This window comes from Mastigoproctus giganteus, chromosome 2 (assembly GCF_048544385.1).
Source record: "Mastigoproctus giganteus isolate SK-2022 chromosome 2, ASM4854438v1, whole genome shotgun sequence".
NCBI classification, from domain to species: Eukaryota; Metazoa; Arthropoda; class Arachnida; order Uropygi; family Thelyphonidae; genus Mastigoproctus; species Mastigoproctus giganteus.
The window spans coordinates 145,013,653-145,033,735 of record NC_143576.1 but is presented as its reverse complement, the minus strand read 5'-3'; the positions used below and the strand labels follow the sequence as shown (position 1 = coordinate 145,033,735).

The following is a 20,083-nucleotide window of genomic DNA, read 5'->3' as shown; positions in this document are numbered from 1 at the left end:
TAAGTAAATCTGCAGATCTCCTACTCTTAATGTCATTGGTGCCAACGTGTACAACAATATCACCTTTTGTGCCCTTTGAATGACGTTGTAAAGCATATGTCATCAACTTTTGCCCCTGGCAGACATACCCTGGTCCTGTTCCATCTATCCTTTTTACACAATATATTCCCCGTCTCCCTGACAATAGAGTCACCAACAATAACTAGTTCCTTTGGGACAAGTGTATTCTGCCTTGGAGATTGCCGCTGTGTTGCTTGATGCCCAGGAGTGAGCTCTGGCGTTGGGTTGGGCAGCTGAGAGCTTGACGGGCCCCTCATATTAATTTTTTCAAAGACATCTACTCTACACCTCAAGCTCTCATAGACACCCAGTAGAACACTGAGTTGATGCCTAATTTCTAGACACTCTCTGCACCTGGCACACACATAGACATCCTCCTTGGCTAGATCATGTTCTGTTCCAGAAAGTTCGGCAAACATTTCACAAGTTGCACATTTTTTTTAGGCTGTGATGCATTGGAGAATTCCCCCCCCCTCAGTTCTCCCCCATCACAGCACTCCTGCCACTTTGTGCCCGTTGCTTTGCTTCTCTAGTCTGGGGCATGATATTTTAAATTAATATGATCAATAAATTTAATTAATTAATTGTCAATACTATGCTATCTAATAGAATCCTAAATGCAGTGATGTTTTTTTTTTTTTTTTTTTGGTTTTTAGGAGCATTAGCAACTAAGGCCATATTGCTCCGGGATATGCGGTGGTCATTCCCTGACCTTTCCGCATCCTCTGTATTTGGTGGCGACAGGCTCGAACCCCGGTCTAATCAAGAAGCATGTGCTACGCACTGCTGCTCCTTCCCACCTGGCTACGGAGGCACCATGCAGTGATGCGTATTACGGTATATAATTATACGTTAGAGCTGCCTAGTTACCACAATTAAAAATTTGAATTCCCTACTACTCTATAAAAAAACAATGGCTGCAAGATTCAAATGAAATAACGGTTTTACGTATATTAAGTAGTAATCTACAAAAACTCTTTATCTAAAGTAAAAATAAAAATAACCAGCGTAACAATAACTATAAGACTACGTATAAAGTACAATATAAAATAACAATTACGTAAATAAAAAGGCAAACACGTATCGCTTTTCCGGAGCCTGTAATTCACAGCTGTAATTTTTAAAGAGAGTCAGCGGCCTCTCTTAAAAATAACTTCTCAAAGCGATATATAAGTCAAACGGACAATTTAAAGATCTAAGACATTCTATGGCACCCTGCCACGAAAGAAAGTTGAAGGTGCCTCAAAGTCAAAAAATATGGCTATGGAGTATTTATGTTATGTAAGTGATCAATTGCATAAAGTGAAACAAAGCATCTTTGGTACCAATTTCAGGATGAAAACCAAATTTATTTTCAGAGTAGAAATTAATTTCAGTCAATAAACTAATCATACAGTAAGATAAAAGTCTCTCAAACTTTTCCTAAGTGACTTAGAAGGGAAATAGGTCTAAAAGAATGGGGGTTGTCAATCGGTTTGCCAGGTTTGGGGAAATTTTTCACAACTGCAGATTTCCAGGCTGTAGGGAAAGATTTTAAGTACAGCAGACTCTCGATTTACCGGGATTTGTCGGGGCTTAATTTTGCAATTGCTGAATCGACTTCAGAGGGTGAAAATGGTAGTGAAGTTGTATTATTGTAATATTCTACATTTAAATGTCTTCAGTTTATGAACTGGAGAGATCTTCCACAGGATTATCATCTAAAAAGGGAGGATAGAGTCTATCCAATCTAACATTTACATGTTACTGAATGTTACTGTTACTGAATGTTGAAAGTAGACCGTGTTTTTAATTTCCCTGTGACCAATTTTTAAACAATTTCGATTGCCTTGCTCTGTTACGTTGAATTTCCAGGTCTCAAGTTTACTTTGAAAAACAGCTTTTGCGTATGGTTTTTTAATACTGCTGCTGAAGTTGTTCAACATCAGTCAGGGGCCAGGTAACGCGGCGTCACTGACAAAGTTTACATGCCATACAACCAATTTATGCAAATTAGTTAAATTTTGGTTCTGCCAGAGAGTAATAACTTTTAACTTTCTTTCAGTGGCTTTAGTAGCTGCCAAAAGTACTGCATTTTGTAATGTGGAAACTAAGACAGGAAGATCAGAAGATTCAAACATGTCAGGAATCAGCAGAGTAGATAAGGTTGAGGAAAACTTTTCCCAACAAACTTTTTTAGTAGAAAATCGGATGATTTTATTTAAGGGCTGTTGGAGACTGGAAGAAGGAACATTAACAGAAAAGACTAAAGCATGATGATCAGAAGTTGTGATACCAGTTATGCCATACCAGTCCATAAATACATTCCAAATATCTAACAAAACGAGCCATATTAAGGGCAGCCAGAGAGACATCAGTGTTTGAGCTGCCCAGGGAATCGGAAAAAGTATCAGATTGATTAGGTTGATTCAAAATAACTAAATGTCCAAAAGTTGTCCTCGTATATCAATGGACAAACTAAACAGAGACTTTACATTGAAGTCACCACAGATAATAAAGTTAGATTAATTTAAATACATTAAAGTGTGGTCCAGCAAGTTACAAGAATCTGTCTCAAATGTGAACCACTGATTAAAAATGAGTGCACATTCTCTATTACAATTATTTATAATAGAGAATGTGCACTCATTTTTAATCAGTGATTCACATTTGAGACAGATTCTTAGAACTGGCAGAAAACAATTTTTCAGCAGGTGACAGGGCATGATGAAACAACATTTAGTCTTTATTTTATACATATATAGTGTTTTGATGATGTGAATAACTGTTATTCTGAAAAAGGCAGGTAATTTAAAATAATTTCAGCAATAATTTTCATTTAAAATCAAATACTATATTAGAGCAGATAAGGAAAAACATACCATAAATTTTTATTTAATATCACCATCTATTGGATGTGCAGAGTATTCATGATTCTCATTACTAATTCCATTATCTGTGTCAGAATTCTTTTGTAGTCCTCCTGCTTTTACTCTACCAAGCACTTTATCTAGTCTTCTAATAAACGTATCTACATCATCTTTGGTTATTCCAACAGCTGCAGCAGCTGTGAGATAGGCACATGGATAAAAAGTGTGATGCATTCCCCAATTCTGAAAACTATAATTACTTATACACTTCTTATCGCCTGCAACTACAACCCTAAAGTAATGAAATGGAAAATATATTTTTCAAAATTAAAAAAAATTAAACTCCTACAAGATAGATATCCAAAAAACTAAATAAAACTTCAAATTTCTTTAATGGTATATGAGGAAAATGAACATCTTTAATTATATTTTCCTAACTAATTTATACGAGTTGGCTTTGCATTAGCAACACTTAGTTAATACTGGGTGGGCCACCCTTTACTCATATTACAGCCTGTACACATCTTGGCATGGACCCCACAAGGTGCTGCAGGGTGTCATGTGGTAGTGCTACCCATGCATTGCACAATGTCCAATAATTCCTGCACTTTCTCAGGTGGATGGTCACAGCATTGAATGTCTTTTTCCAGTAGATCTTAAACATGCTCAATTGCATTGAGATCAGTGAGTTGGGCAGCCATGGGAGGATGGAGAATTTGTCATTCTCCTGAAACCACAGTTAGCAACCTGCCAGGCCTTGGACATTGTGTGTTGTCTTGTTCATACATACTGGAGTTGTCTTGACACAATGTCAACATGAAGCATACTCAGGTATACACAGAAAGGCAGACGTTGACATTGATCTGCTAAACAGTAATCAGAGGACCCAGGCATGACACAGTCGGAAACAAGATTCATCAGACCAAGCGACAGACTTCCAAAAGTCCGTAGTCCAGTTCTAGTGCTAATGTGCCCATACAAGGTGCAGTTTTTCGTGTCTCACAGTCAGTATGAGTATTCATGAAGGCTGTTGAATGCCATAGCCTATGCAAACTAGTGTCCAGTGTCTAGTCCACGTGGATATTGGTCTTGCTATTCCTACATTGTACTGGATAGTTAGCTGGTCCATTGTGCTGTGTCACTGCCATTAGGAGATGAGACATATGACACTTACCATTGGCTAGATTATGTTAGGTTAGATTTTAGATTTTTTTGGTGCATTAGCAACAAGGGTTATTATGTGTCAAGACAAGGTTGTAATATGTTAAAAATAAATTATGGTAACCTTTAAAGAAGTTAAAGAGTAGATGGTGATATATGTAAAAAATACAGATGGTATTTTATATACATGTATAAAAATCAATATGCTGTAAGGAGTTAAGAACAGCTGACACATCATTGTCGGATAAAATCTGACTGAGTGTATAAGGCTCAGTGAGAGCATTAAAAGCAATAAAAAGTATATCGTTAAAAGCTGTACAGTCAATTAAAATGTCTAATGGATAAAATGGTGTCACAGGACCCACACATAGGAGGGTCACCTCAGCAAAAAGCAATGTGCCAAATGACTGTGTCCTATGCAGAGCAAAGCAAGAACAACTTCCTCTTTATGATTCCTGCACAGACTAGACTGCCATGATTTAATTACAGGCTTTATCTATTGCAATTTATTTGAAGTCTGTCCGTTCCATAAATTCTGCCAATTAGAGTGTAGCTTGTTGTTTATTATTTTGCCTGTAGTCTGTATAGGGGACTGACAGGCCATGATGATTACTAAGAATTGCAAATTTCACTGCAGTACCAGCCAAATCATTTCCCCTAATCCTAGTGTGTCTAGAAATCCAGTAAAAATGGATATCAAAATTATGTTCATAGAAAGAAATCTTCTGCTGAACCCAAGACAGAACTGGATGAGAATTGTATCTCAAAGTTAATAAAGCCTTCAATACACTCAGAGAATCAAAATATATAAAAAACCATTGGCAGGTCCTGATGTGATTCAAGGCTAACTCTATGGCGTACAGCTCTTAAACGTATATGCTGCATTCAGGGAAAATCTGCTGGAATATAGTAGTGTCTGGAAAGACAGCAGCAGATCCTACACATGATTCTAACTTCAAGCTATCTGTGTACGCTGGCAAGAAGCCAGAATGTTCAGCTCAGTGTGCTGAATACAGCTGCAGGCAAGTTGTTCTGTAATAGCATTTACTTTGATGGCAAAAAGCGCAACACTTAATATTGATCCTTGCAGCATAACCTCCTCTTGGCAAAAGGGATGAGAGCACAAGGATCCTACACAAACTTCGAAAGACGGATTGGCTAAAAAATTTTTGATAAAATGAGGAAATGCTCTCTAAGACCAAGGCCATGCAAATCTTTTAAGATGCCAAATCTCCAAGTTGTGCTATATGCTTTCCCCATGTCAAAGAATGCAGACATCAGATGTTCTTATCTTAGGAAAGCATCCCGGATGGATGTTTGCAGTCAAATTAAATGGTCCAGAGTGAACCTGTTTTTCGGAAGATACAACGCATGCTGGAGAGAAGGTGATTCAATTCTAAAACTCATACAAGACAAGCATATTAACCAATCTCTCCAGAATTTTTCAAACACAGCTGGTCAGAGCAATACGTCAATAATTGAATGGAATTTTAGGATCCTTACCTTGCTTAGCAAAAGCAAGTAAGGGTGCCTTGCACCAGGCATCCAGAAACTGCTTTTCAATAAATTTTGGTATACAAAAAGAGCAGGTGATCTACAGATTTTTGAGAAAGGTGCTTAACCATTTCATAATGAATGATGCCATCTGGTCCAACAGTACTTGCCTTAGAAAAGGTCAGAGCTAATTTTAGCACATGTATAGTGAACAGCCCATTGTAGGGGTAAAGGCCCTTTGATGTAAAATTGTCTTGTCTTTCATTTTTATGTTTCAGTTGTTGTTTGTTTATGGGCTTTACGGCACAAGGGCAGCAAGGCCATAATTCGCCTAACTATAGTGATGTTAATGTATATTAACATCACCATACACAGTTTATGTATATAAATGTTGAAGTTCACACTGCGTTTTATGATTCAGGAGCTTTGGGGAATAGGATCATATTGCACAGGTAGAGAATGTTTCCTAAAGTGCATTAGCTATTGCAGTTGGCTCTGCAAGAGTGCATCCATTATACTCTAGGATCAATAAAAAGTAAGATGTATATTCACCCTTCATTTTATGAATTTTATCCCAGACCACCCTAATGCTGGTGGACTGGGTAATAAATGATGTGAAATGATCCACAGTTCCTTTCGACACTGATGCGAATGTAACATGCTTTGGTTCATGCATGTTTAAAGGCTATCAGATAGGCCGTGGTAGTACAGGGTGAGTCATGAAAAAGTAGCCCACCGTTGAGTCACAAAAAAGAAGTCCACCATTCCATGCTTGGAAGAACCAGCAGCCAATCAACACACGACTAGCCACCTGCACAAACAAATCTTCCCCTCATAGACTAGTAGCATGCATCACCCCTCAAGGTCAGTCTCGGAGACAGTGTTTTGCCAGACGTAATCGTTTGTCTTGTATATAATTGTGTGTGTGTGTGTGTGTGTGTGTGTGTGTGTGTGTGTGTGTGTGTGTGTGTGTGTGTGTGTGTGTGTGTGTGTGTGTGTGTAAGGGTTTTCTGCATCATGCCTTATTCAGTTCCAGAAAGAAGTGCAATTGTTGAGGCATATGTGCTTACAGGTATATTTGAGGAAACAAGAAGAATGTTTGCGGAACAGTTTCCCCACTGCTGGGATACCGCCACTTCTTCAGCAACTGATGAAGAAGTGGTGTGAAACAGGAAGTGTCCTCAATGCGAAAAACAACAGAGCACCATCTATTCGTACGCCAATTGTTGTTGTTTGTTGGATTTATTGGTGCAAGGGCTACTAAGGCCATAATGCACCTATTTCAATCTTATTTGATACATGATTGTTATATTATATAAAAGGATTCAGATCAGGTGATATTTGTTTATCATTTTGAGGAAGGTAAAAACATCATTAATATCTTGTCGGTCTCTGAGAATCTGTTGTAAGGTAAGTTTATTAGAAGAATATAGATGTGAAGAGAAAGCTGTTTTTCGTTCTCTCAGACATAATGGACATTCAATGATCAAGTGGTTTACTGTGAGTTGAGTTCGACAGTTGCTGCATAGTGGAGGGTCATCCTGAGTGAGTAAATAACTATGAGTTAGGTGAGTATGTCCTATTCGAATTCTGGCAAGTACTACTTCTTCCTTTCTATTGCCTCTTAGGCTTGATAGCCACTTCTTGTGATCGTTTTTAATCTGAAAAAGCTTATTGATTTTTTCTCCTCCCTGCCAAATGGATAGCCATTTTTTTCTAACATTGCTATGTACGATGCATCTTAAATCTGTGTAAGGTATCTGCATGTCTGATTTTATGTAACTGGCGTTCTTGGCTGCAAGATCCACTTGTTCGTTTCCTCTGATTCCAGAGTGCCCAGGTATCCAACAGAAAATTAATTTTTGCCTGTTTGCAAGAAGCTGCACTAACTTGGTTTGAATTTGTTATAGAAACGGATGACTGGAAGGAAATTTACACTGAAGAGCAGATACAGCGCTTAAGGAATCGGTGTAGATAGCAGTTTGAGGATATAATGACTGTTTTACATCAGGATAGCATACAGTTCTGCAGTGTAAATACTGTACTCCAAAGGGAGCTGCTGGGATATTGTAATGTTTGGTAGAACTGCAGCTGCTCCAACTTTACTATCTGTCTTGGAACCATCAGTGTAAATTTGGGTAAAACTAGAGAACTGAAAAGAGTGAGTTGCATGGATCTGCTGAATACTGAAATTTGGAAGTGCATTCTTTCCCCATTGTTGGAAATGTTGGTCAACATTGGCCAAGGGTATCTGCCATGGTGGCATAGCCGTGCTAATATCTAGAATTATGTCATTCATATTTAGTTCCCAGCACGTAGTTATGCTTTGTAATCTAATGCCACATGGTTTATTCTGCAAAGGTTTATTTTGGTACAAATTATGCCATTTTGGGGTGAATAAATACTGCTTTATAGGATGATGTGGGAAACTTCTGATTTTTGCTGCATAACTTAATAACAGAGCTTGCCGACGACGAAGAAATAGGGGTGGATCGTGTGCTTCCGTATAGAGACTCTGAACTGGCGATGTACGAAAAGCTCCCAGTGCAATTCGGAGAGCATTGTGATGTACTGGGTCGAGCCATTTTAATACGCTTTCTCTAGCTGAGGCATATGCAGGTGACCCATTGTCTAGTTTGGATCTTATGATCGACCGGTATAAGTGCAGCAGCATGTACCCATCTGCACCCCATGACATAGCGGAAATTGCCCTGAGGAGATTCAGCTTCTTTAGACAGGTTGTACAAATATGCTTAATATGCTCTAAGAAACTAAGTTTTTTATCCAGAATTAGTCCAAGAAAGCTAATACTCTGTTGAAAAGAAATTGGATGAGAATCAAGATGTAAATCGGGATCTGGATGTAAATTCCGTTTACAGCAAAAATGAATTGCTGTTGTTTTTTGTTTTGAAAGTCTGTATCCATTATTTTTGGTCCACTGAACAAGCTTGTTAATTGTACCTTGAAGCTGCCTTTCAATGAAATGCATGTTTTGTGAGTGGCTTGAGATTGCCAGATCGTCGGCATACAGATAAGTTTCAACTGTGTCGGGAATACATTTGGTAATGGAATTAATCCTGAGAGAGAAGAGCGTGGCACTAAGCACAGAACCCTGAGGGACCCCCTCTTCTTGCACAAATGTTTGCGAGAGAGCAGAGTGAAATCGTACCTGAAAGGTCCTATTGCTCAAAAAGTTCTGGATAAATTTTGGAAGATGACCATGAAGACCGGATTCATAGAGATCGTGAAGAATTCCATACCCCCAGGTTGTATCAAAAGCTTTTTCGATGTCAAGACATATCATCACTACGTGTTCGTTCCTGAGAAATGCATTTCGGATGTTTCCTTCAGCTTTGACCATAAGGTCAAGTGTTGATCTAGTTCTTCGAAATCCATATCGATTTTGACTTAGAATGCATTCAGTCTCTAGAAACCATGTCAATCTGGATATGCCAATTGTAGTGCACGATATTCATGAGAGGATGAAATTAAGCCCCAGGAAGAATACCCGGAAATTAGCCCAGCAAGTCAGCGTAAGTTAGACAACCTGTGTACGTGTACTGCACTCTCTAAATCTGAAGCAGTTTCATGTAATGTGCGTGCAAGAATTAAGAGAGACAGATAAAGTGAAACTTGTAAATTATTGCAGGTGGCTCCTCAACAGCGTCATTGATGGGATGCTCGATCCAACTCAATATTTTATTTCAGATGAAGCCTGGTTTCATTTATCTGGACACGTCAATTTTCAAAACACACGGTACTGGGCAAGTGAAAATCCACACCAACTCCACGAAGAACCGCTTCATGGCCGAAAAAATTGGAGTATGGTTTGCCATATCAGCACGGCAGATCATAGGCCCATCTTCTTTGAGACACTTGTTAACACCGACGTGTACCTTGCAATATTTGAAAGCTTTTATGCACAATTAACCCTGAAGAGCAGGAGTGGTACACATTTCAACAAGATGGGGCCACTTGCCATACATCCCACAGAACGCTGGTCCGAATTCATGAAGCCTTTCCAGATGGAAGAACTGTCAGCAAAGATTTATGGCCCCCACATTCCCCAGACCTGTCCATATATGATTTTTATCTTTGGAGAAAAGTTTATGAGATGAACCCGCACACTCTTCAGGAATTACAGGAGAACATTCATGCTGCTGTCACAGGCATCAATGGTACAGTGTTGCAGAAAGTTTGCCAAAACATGCTGACATGGGCTCAGCAGTGTCTTGTGGCCCAAGGAGGTCATTTCCAACATCTTATTTAACGGCAGGTAATGTATTATACATTTACCCACTTGTGCATGCATTGCATTGTAGTTTCATTGAGAGGGCTACTTTTTCATGACTCACCCTGTATATCATAATCCTCAAGCTTTGTTTTGAGCCTTTTTTTTGCTGTTGTGCAATCTGCATTCCACCATGGTTTAAGAAGAGGTAGAAATCAAGTGGATGTTTTTGAAATGGCAGTTGCAGCCACATGAACAATATTTTCTGTGATGTATGTGACTGCATCACTGATCAGCTCCTGACTGTAATGATGTCAAACTCTGTCAGATGTTGAAAGACATTCCAGTCAGCCTGATCAAACTTTCAGCATGGTAACCTAAAAGGAAGGCACACTCCCACTAATGAGGGTGGTTATTACATGGACATGACCACTTCCATATGGTTCTCCTCAACCTCCCAAATAAGTGAAGGGAGGAGGAGAAGGGCAGCATCCATTATACCCTACCACAAAGCAAACTGCTACTGCTTCTACGTTGGTGGAAAGTGGCACAGGTTTAAATGGGGTCTGGTTGCTCATAAGGATAGCAACTCCCCATTGGTCAGGCCCATCCTCAATTCTGTCCTTATGTATTATGGAAGCATTGTGAATGGGAGGGTTTTCATTCGCCTTTAAATATGTCTCCTGCAAGCAAAAGCAAACTGGCTCATGCTTTTGCACAGAAGGGGGGGAGCTTAATATCATCACTATTTCACCAGAATCCACAATTCCACTGCAGGAATTTAGCCATTATCTTTTTTTTTTTTATTATTATTATTAGCCATATGGTGTAAGGAAGCCTGTGGCATTTGTTGCACCAGCCAAAAATAAAAATAATTATTGAGTTACAGAGAGAGAGAGAGAGAGAGAGAGAGAGAGAGAGAGAGAGAGAGAGAGAGAGAGAGAGAAGTAGAAGGGAATCATCAAGAAAGAGAAAAATAATAATATATGCAGCTCAGGACCCTGGGTGTGCCAAGCCCATACACATTAGTTTGACTTGGTGGATCCATTAGTCAGATTCCAAAGTGCTGAAAGCTTGCTTTTCTCAGTTTTGGATTTATCTTTTTTTGGGGAAGTATGGACATTGTACTGTGTCCATTGCTTCCTCTGCAAAGAGGTTCCAAGACTAATTCATCTGGTACCTCCTTCACCTAAACATCTATTTCTTCTTTCTGATGTTTTTTTCTTTTTCCTAGCAATTTCTTTTGTTACGGGTAAAACATTAGGAGGTAGCGATATGGGAGTGGCAGCTGATTGATTGATCCTTTTGTGCAGGTTTTTGTGAGCTTAATAGGTGGCGTGCAATGGGAGTGAATGATTCCTTTAGTAAAATAGTCATTTAGAATTAGCATAGACACTTGATGCAAGAAAGCAAGCTTATATAGCATCAGCCAAAAAAAAAAAAAAAAACCCTCATTTCACCCATCCACCACTCCAAGTGTTTGTCTTGTTCTGCCTTGAATCTATTTAAGCTATCAACTTCAACAACAACAGATCGAAGTTTGTTCCATAAATCAACCACCCACTGGCTAAAGGCAAACTTCCGCACATCTATCCTACAACTGCAAGAATATTTGCTGATGCTATCGAGGCAGTGTTAGACGGGTCGGAAAACTGCTAGCTTTGGGGGAAAACAAGGACTAATAGATTAACAGTAGCCACTGGCAGAGGTGAAAGTGATTCTTGCACTGCTTCTATTGGAATCAGCAGCAGCCTGGAAAACAAGATGCACGGTATTTCAGAGACTGCTGCGAAGGGTTATTGCTTTCATAAAGGCGACTACGATGGTCTGAGACAGTATTTAAATTCTATACAGTGGGACCAACTGATGATGTTACCAACAGTAAAAACTCAAAATGGGAAGCATTCAAAGAACTTATCTTGGAAGCTACTAGGCTTTACATACCAACTAAGAAATATTGTTCACGGTTCAGGCCTAAATGGATGTCAGATGAACTAATGAGACATATGGTAGAGAAGAAAAATGCATGGGATACATATAAATTAACATGTGACACAGAAGACTATGATAGATATAAGCTGGTCTGTAGCCAAATCACAAAGGAGATTAGGCAGGCAAAGGCAGATTATGAGAAATCTTTGGCAAAGGATGCAAAGAAAAACAGCAAAATGTTCTTTATCTATGTAAACTCTAGAAGGAAAGGTAGGAATCAGATTGGTCCACTGGATATTGATGGTTTAACTGTTGATGATCCTGCTCAGGTGGCTAATAAACTAAATGAGTATTTTGCATCCACATTCACACATGAGGAGTTATTCAGAGAGGAGAATGCCAGACGTGAATTCAACTCCGGCAGTGAGCTAGATGATTTTGTAATAATTGAGAGGAAAGTGGAGGAGAAATTGTTGAAAATAAACACAAGAAAGGCACCTGGGGTGGATGGAATCTATCCAGTTATATTAAAGGAGGCAGAAAAGGAAGTAAGCAAACCCTTAGCCATAATTATGAGAGCTTCCTTGGACTCAGGGGAGGTACCCATGGACTGACCCCAATTCACAAAAGAGGATCAGAGGGTGACACAAATAATTATAGACCTGTTAGTTTAACTTCTGTTCCAGGAAAATTAATGGAAGCACTGGTTAAAGAAGAACTGCAGGATCATCTAGACAAGACTTCAGTTATAGCTCGGACAAAGCATGGTTTTGTTAAGGGAAAGTCTTGCCTGACCAATTTGATTGGATACTATGATGTGGTCACAAAAGAACTGGATGCAGAGAATAACTTTGATATTATATACTTGGATCTCAGAAAGGCTTTTGATACTGTTGCACATGGAAGGCTGCTGAAAAATTTGGAGCAGTGTGGCATTGGAGGCAAATTGCTGCTATGGATAGAGGGATGGTTGAGTGAGAGAAGACAGAGAGTGGCAATCAATGGACACTGCTCATTGTGGACTAACGTTATTAATGGAGTCCCTCAGGGTTCAGTGTTGGGTCCATTGTTGTTTTCTGTATTTATAAATGATATTGATGATGGTATATCAATATTAATGTCCAAGTTTTCAGACGATACAAAGGTTGGTAGGGTTGTTAAGGACACTAATGACAGTATGCTGCTGCAACAGTATATATTAAAGTTGAGCAGATGAGCTGAGAGGTGGCAAATGAAGTTTAACATTGGCAAATGTGAAGTACTACATATGGGAAGCAGTAACCCCAGAGTAATGTATCAACTCTGTGGTACTACACTGACAGTGGTACAGAACGAAAAGGATTTGATTTGATTTGATTTGGGTTTTATTGGCGCATAAGCAACTTAGGCTATAATGCGCCAGAACGAAAAGGACCTGGGGATAATTGTGCAGACAGATATGAAGTTTTCTGCGCAGTGCAGATGGTCTGCAAGAGTATCTCATGGTGTCTTGTCAGTGATATACAGGAATTTTTCTAGCAGAGATTAGGAGGTGATTATCCCCTTGCATATGGCAATGGTCAGGCCACACCTTGAGTACTGTATACAGGTCTGGAGGCCTCATTTTAAGAAGGATGTAGAGCTGTTGGAATGAGTACAGAGAAGGGCAACAAGACTAGTGAATGGAACAAAGGGTTGCTCTTACGAAGAAAGGCCTAAGTTTTGCAAATGACAGTGTCTGGAGACTAGGCACCTGCGAGGTGATCTGATCTGGTTGAGGTGTATAAAGCCTTGAATGGTTTGAGCATGCTCAATGCTGATGAGATTCTTCCTCTTGCTCAGAATAATCACCTGAGAGGGCATAAATTCAAATTGAGGAAGGACAGGTGTAGGATAGATGTGCGAAGTTTGCCTTTAGCCAGCAGATAGTTGGTTGGTGGAACAGACTTCCATCCTTTGTTGTGGAAGTTGATAGATTAAATAAATTTAAGGCTGAGTTGGACAGGTATTTGGAATGAATGGAGGGGTGAAATGGGAGTGGTTTTTTTTTTTTTTTTTTTTTTTTGGCTGATGCTGCATAAGCTTGCTTTCTTGCATCATATGCCTTTACTAATGATAATGCTAACTGTCATTCCTCAATTTGAATTTATGCCCACTCAGGCGGTTATTCTGAGCATGAGGAAGAATCCCATCAGCATTGAGCATGCTCAAGCCATTCATGGCTTTATACACCTCAATCAGATCAACTCGCAGGTGCCTAGTCTCCAGACACTGTAATTTGCAAAATTTAAGCCTTTCTTCATACGAGCAACCCTTTGTTAAATTCACTAATCTTGTTGCCTTTCTCTGTACTTTAATTGCAGCAATGATAGACATACAATTAGTCCCGTCACTGCATGGTGGTGCCAGGGGTTACTTGTTCCAACAGCTCTACATCCTTCTTAAAATGAGGCCTCCAGACCTGTATACAGTACTCAAGGTGTGGCCTGACCATTGCCTTATACAAGGGGATAATCACCTCCTTATCCCTGCTAGAAAAATTCCTGTATATCATTCACAAGACACCATGAGCTACTCTTGCAGACCATCTGCACTGGTCAGAAAACTTCATATCTTCCTGCACAATTACCCCCAGGTCCTTTTCATTCACATCAACCACACAGTTGATATGTTACTCTGGGGTTACTGCTTCCCATATGTAGTACTTTACATTTGTCAATGTTAAACTTCAGTTTCCACCTCTCAGCACATCTGCTCAACTTTTCTAGATCCTGTTGCAGCAGAGTACTGTCATTAGTGTCCTTAACAACCCTGCCAACTTTCGTATCGTCTGCAAACTTGGACATTAAGCCTTTTATACCATCATCAATATCATTAATAAATACAGAAAACAACAATGGACCCAACACTGAACCCTGGAGAACTACACTAATAACATTAGTCCACGAAGAGCAGTGTCCATTGATTACCACTCTGTCTTCTCCCAATCAACCATCCCTTTATCCATAGCAGCAATTTGCCTCCAATGCCACACTGCTCTAATTTGTGCAGCAGTCTTCTATGTGCAACGGTTTAAAAAGCCTTTCTAAGATCCAAATATATGATATCAAAATTATTCTTTGCATCCAGTTCCTTTGTGACCACATTATAGTATCCAATCAAATTTGTCAGACAAGACTTCCCCTTAACAAACCCATGCTGTGTCTGAGCTATAACTGAAGTCTTGTCTAAATGATCCTGTAGTGCTGTTTTAACCAGTGCCTCCATTAATTTCCCTGGAACAGAAGTTAAACTAACAGGTCTGTAATTACTTGGGTTGCCTTTTGATCCTTCTTTGTGAATTGGAGTCACATTTGCACATCTCCAGTCCATGGGTACCTCCCCTGAGTCCAAGAAAGCTCTCATAATTATGGCTAAGGGTTTGCTTACTTCCTTTAATATAACTGGATAGATCTCATCCACCACAGGTGCCTTTCTCATCTTCAACAATTTCACCTCCACTTTGCTCTTAGTTATTACAAAATCATCTAGCTCTGTTTGCTTTCAATGGAACATCTCCCAGCTGCCTTCTGAGCATGGGTAGGCTTATTCATGGGTTTCACTGCTTTTCTTGCCTCCTGATATATATTCAGCTCGTCCTTAAATCTTTGAATTTTTTTTTTTATTTCCACCTCTGACATGCTAATGAATAAACAAAGTGCTCTCCTTGGCAGTTAATGCAGCAGTTTTGTGGTCCTTTGCAGTGCATCAAGTGCACAAAGACCTCCATGTCATGCCATTTGGAAGTATCCATATTTCTAACACTTAAAAATTCTTAAAGGATTTGGGACATATGGATTCATCAGACAACTAATATAGCCAGCTTTGATCTCATTTGGAGACACTGGTGAGTTAAAGGTTAGGATGATGTTTCTAGAGGGAACGAGTTTCCACACCTATACAAGAATATTCGTTTCACAGCTGTCACTCCTTCGAGTTTTAACTCAGAACAGATTTAATCTTCAGACACTTCAAAGAGATCCCATTCTCTGATGACACCATGGGATGAGTTAAGTGTTTTGCGAGGGTAACTGTGATTGGTATTCCTCCGTAGATGTGGCACAGAGGAGATGTTCTGAACGTTTGTCACTTCTGTTCCTAAGATGAATTTATATCCCCTCATGTGTGTAGTCTCAACAAGAATACAATCAGCACTCAGTTTGATCAATTCATTCAAAGCTTTTGTGTGCATACATCTAGGGATACATTGAGATGCAGCCCTTAAACCGAGCTGACGTTTGGTGGGATTAAATCCAACATTTTGCAGTTATTTCTGCTGATACAGAAGAAGTAACTGCAATTAAAAATATTATGAGAGAGAGAGAGAGAGAGAGAGAGCCCATCATCAGGAAATCATTATACAAAAAAAGATGCCTCATGTAATATGTCTATTTTTAGCTTCCTGTCATCTCTAATGCTGGGATCAAAGGAGTTATAATAGTGCATCATCAATAGAAAATAAAATTTGTAATTCTTTGAAATGCAGGAGATGGTGGTGTATTTTCAGAAACTGAAAATCCTGCACTTTTCCTTCCTTCTAAAAGAAACAAACTGCAGTAACATTCCTTCTTACTTCTGCATAGCATGCCGATATCAAAAAAAACAATGTTAGTTTGTTTTTTTCTCCAATAATTCTCACATTAAAGGCATGCTAATATCAGTTATCTGTCACCACATTATCAGAATTTCCCAAAATTGGGGGAAAATGATGATGGTCAACATTACTAACTGCATTTGAAACAAAACATGGGCCTTCCATTTAACCTTCACACTACACCTCCATTGCAAGTGTAAACCAAGTCACAAAATACAGATATTTTAAAGCTGTATTTAGCTGGCTTACTCAGTGTGTACTGAAAGGTGAAGATAATATTTTTTAAATGGCAAGCAACTCACCAATAGTGGATTATTTGCCCATGGTATAGTGTTTGTGGCAACTGGCAATGAACAACTCATACATCAATCAGATCAGTGATAACCAGTCCATCATATGCAGTGGGCAACATTACCAAATCAGACTGGGCATAGAAGAGGGTGGGGAGGAGATTTCAAAGACCTTTTTAATATGGAAGATCTCAATGCCAAGCTCATTGAGATTCCATGTCTGCTAAGTTTCAATGGTCATAATGGTAGACTGCGGCTTACAGCAGGATGCCATGTTTTGGATTTTTAAAAGCTAGCGAGATGATAACTGTAAACAGGAGGAAAGTCAGGGAATTTTTTAAAATCCAGTTTTTGGACTGGAAATTAAATTTTACTGATAACAGCACATTTTATATTAAGATATAGCCAAAAAAATGGCTATACTTTTGAACATTGGCTTACCCAGGATTCTTCTGTTGGTGGATTTCTGTTTGGATTGTGTTAGACACCAAATGATTATGACTGCTTCAAAGAAGGCACTGTTGCAGATTCTGTACTCATAATGCCAAGTCACAGTTTTATTTATAACAATGGTCCTGATATCCACATTTGGCTGTCAAGAGCATTTCCAATGTTTCACAGAAAGAAAATATGTAAAGGTTTTTTTTTTTTTTTCATTACCTACCTGGGTGAATATCCTCTTACACTCATTAATGCTATGAGGAATTGTCAAAATGTCACATTTTTTCTTGAAGAATTCACTAATTTGACTTTTGTTCAAAATTTCTTTTCTATCAGAAACTACACTTGGCCATGAGTCAGTGCTACTCAGTAGCATTAGCATTAGTAGAGGCATTTGATGCAAGAAAGCAAGCTAATGCAGCATCAGCCAAAAAAAAAAATAAATAAATAAATAAATAAACAAAAAAAAAAAATAAATAAAAAATAACCACTTCCACTTCACCCCTCTGTTCGTTCGAAATACCTGTCCAGCTGAGCCTTAAACTTATTTAGGCTATCAACTTCCACGACAAGGGATGGAAGTCTATTCCACCAACCAACCACCCACTGGCTAAAGGCAAATTTCTTCACGTCTATCCTACATCTGTCTTTTCTCAATTTGAATTTATGCCCTCTCAGGTGATTATTCTGAGCAAGAGGAAGAATCCCATCAGCACTGAACATGCTCAAACCATTCAAGGCTTTATACACCTCTATCAGATCACCTCGCCGGTGCCTAGCCTCCAGACACTGCAATTTGCAAAACTTAAGCCTTTCTTTGTAAGAGCACCCCTTTGTTCCATTCACTAATCTTGTTGCCCTTCTCTGTACTCGTTCCAGCATCTCTACATCCTTCTTCAAATGAGGCCTCCAGACCTGTATACAGTACTCTAGGTGTTGTCTGACCATTGCCTTATACAAGGGAATAATCACCTCCTTATCCCTGCTAGAAAAATTCCTATATATCATCGACAATACACCATGAGCTACTCTTGCAGCCCGTCTGCACTACTCAGAAAACTTCATATCTGCCTGCACAATCACCCCCAGGTCCCTTTCATTCTCTACCACTTTCAGTGTAATACCACAGAGTTGATACGTCGCTCTGGGGTTGCTTTTTCCCATGTGTAGTACTTTACATTTGTCAATGTTAAACTTCATTTGCCACCTCTCAGCCCATCTGCTCAACCTTTCCAGATCCTGTTGCAGTAGCATAGTGTCAGTAGTGTCCTTGACAACCCTGCCAACCTTCGTATCGTCTGCAAACTTGGACATTAAGCTTGATATACCATCATCAATATCATTTATAAATACAGAAAACAATAATGGACCCAATACTGAACCCTGAGGGACTCCACTAATAACATTAGTCCACGATGAGCAGCGTCCATTGATTACCACTCTCTGTCTTCTCCCCCTCAACCACCCCTTTATCCATAGCAGCAATTTGCCTCCAATGCCACACTGCTCCAATTTGTGCAGCAGTCTTCCATGTGCAACAGTATCAAAAGCCTTTCTAAGATCCAAGTATATAATATCAAAGTTATTCCCTGCATCCAATTCTTTTGTGACTGCATCATAGTATGCAATCAAATTGGTCAGGCAAGACTTCCCCTTAACAAAACCATGCTGTGTCTGAGCTATGACTGAAGTCTTGTCTAGATGATCCTGCAGTGCTTCTTTAACCAGTGCCTCCATTAATTTTCCAGGAACAGAAGTTAAACTCACAGGCCTATAGTTACTTGTGTCGCCCTTTGATTCTCCTTTGTGAATTGGGGTCACATTTGCACATCTCCAGACTCAGGGGAAGTACTCCCCTGAGTCCAAGGAAGCTCTCATAATTATGGCTAAGGGTTTGCTTACTTCCTTTGCTGCCTCCTTTAATATAACTGGATAGATCCCATCCACCCCAGGTGCCTCTCTTGTATTTATCTTCAACAATCTCTCCTCCACTTTACTCTCAGTTATTAGAAGATTCTCAAGCTTACTGCCAGAGTTGAATACACCTCTGGCATTCCCCTCGCTGAATAACTCCTCATGTGTGAATGTCAATGCAAAATATTCATTCAGTTTGTTAGCTACCTGAGCAGGATCATCAACAGTTGACCCATCGATATCAAGTGGACCAATCTGATTCATCCCCTTCCTTCTAGAGTTTCCATAAGTAAAGAACTCTTTGCTGTTTTTCTTTGCATCCCTTGCCAAAGATTTCTCGTAATCTGCCTTCACCTGCCTAACCTCCTTTGTAACTTGGTTACAGATCAACTTGTATCTATCATAGGCTTCTGTGTCACGTGTTAATTTGTATGTATCCCATGCATTTTTCTTCTCTGCCATATGTCTTTAGTTCATCTGACATCCACTTAGGCCTAAACCTTGAACAATATTTCTTAGTTGGTATATAAAGCCTAGTAGCTTCCAAGATAAGTTCTTTGAATGCGTCCCATTTTGAATTTGCTGTTGGTAACATCATCAGTTGGTCCCACTGTATAGAATTTAAATACTGTCTCAGTCCATCGTAGTCGCCTTTACGAAAGCAATAACCCTTCCCTTTACCCCTAATGGTAGTTACCTCTTTGAGTAAATCCCACTTCAGCACACTGTGATCACTGCCACCTAGTGGTTCCTTTACCTGCAGATTCTTAATGCATGAAGAATCACTACTGATAATCAAATCAAGAGTATTACTCCCTCTAGTTGCCTCCCGAACGTGTAGAAAACAATCATCCAATAAATCCACAAAAGCCTTGCTTTTGTGGAGTGACCAGCCCCCAAATTCCAGTCAATATCTGGGAAATTAAAATCCCCCATTATAAGACACTCTGATTTATTGGCCCACTCTATTTCCCCGTACAGTTTCTTATTATACTCATCAGAGTCATTAGGCCTATAGCACACTCCTACTCTCAATTTTGATCTCCCAATGCTTATGTCACACCAAACTGACTCGACACTGCACTGTCCAGCGATGTCG

The 20,083-nt window shown here is 39.4% G+C and overlaps 1 protein-coding gene across 1 annotated transcript in view; it reads right to left on the bottom strand.

Annotated features, from left to right (window-relative positions):
- Nucleotides 1-2,930: 2,930 nt before the first annotated feature.
- Nucleotides 2,931-20,083, bottom strand: part of SecS (Sec synthetase) — an 89,509-nt gene continuing 72,356 nt past the window's right edge. Inside the window, exon 10 of the mRNA XM_090390061.1 lies at nt 2,931-3,201. Within this exon, the coding sequence (XP_090246187.1) occupies nt 2,931-3,201 (271 nt within the window). The remainder of the gene's footprint in view (nt 3,202-20,083) is intronic.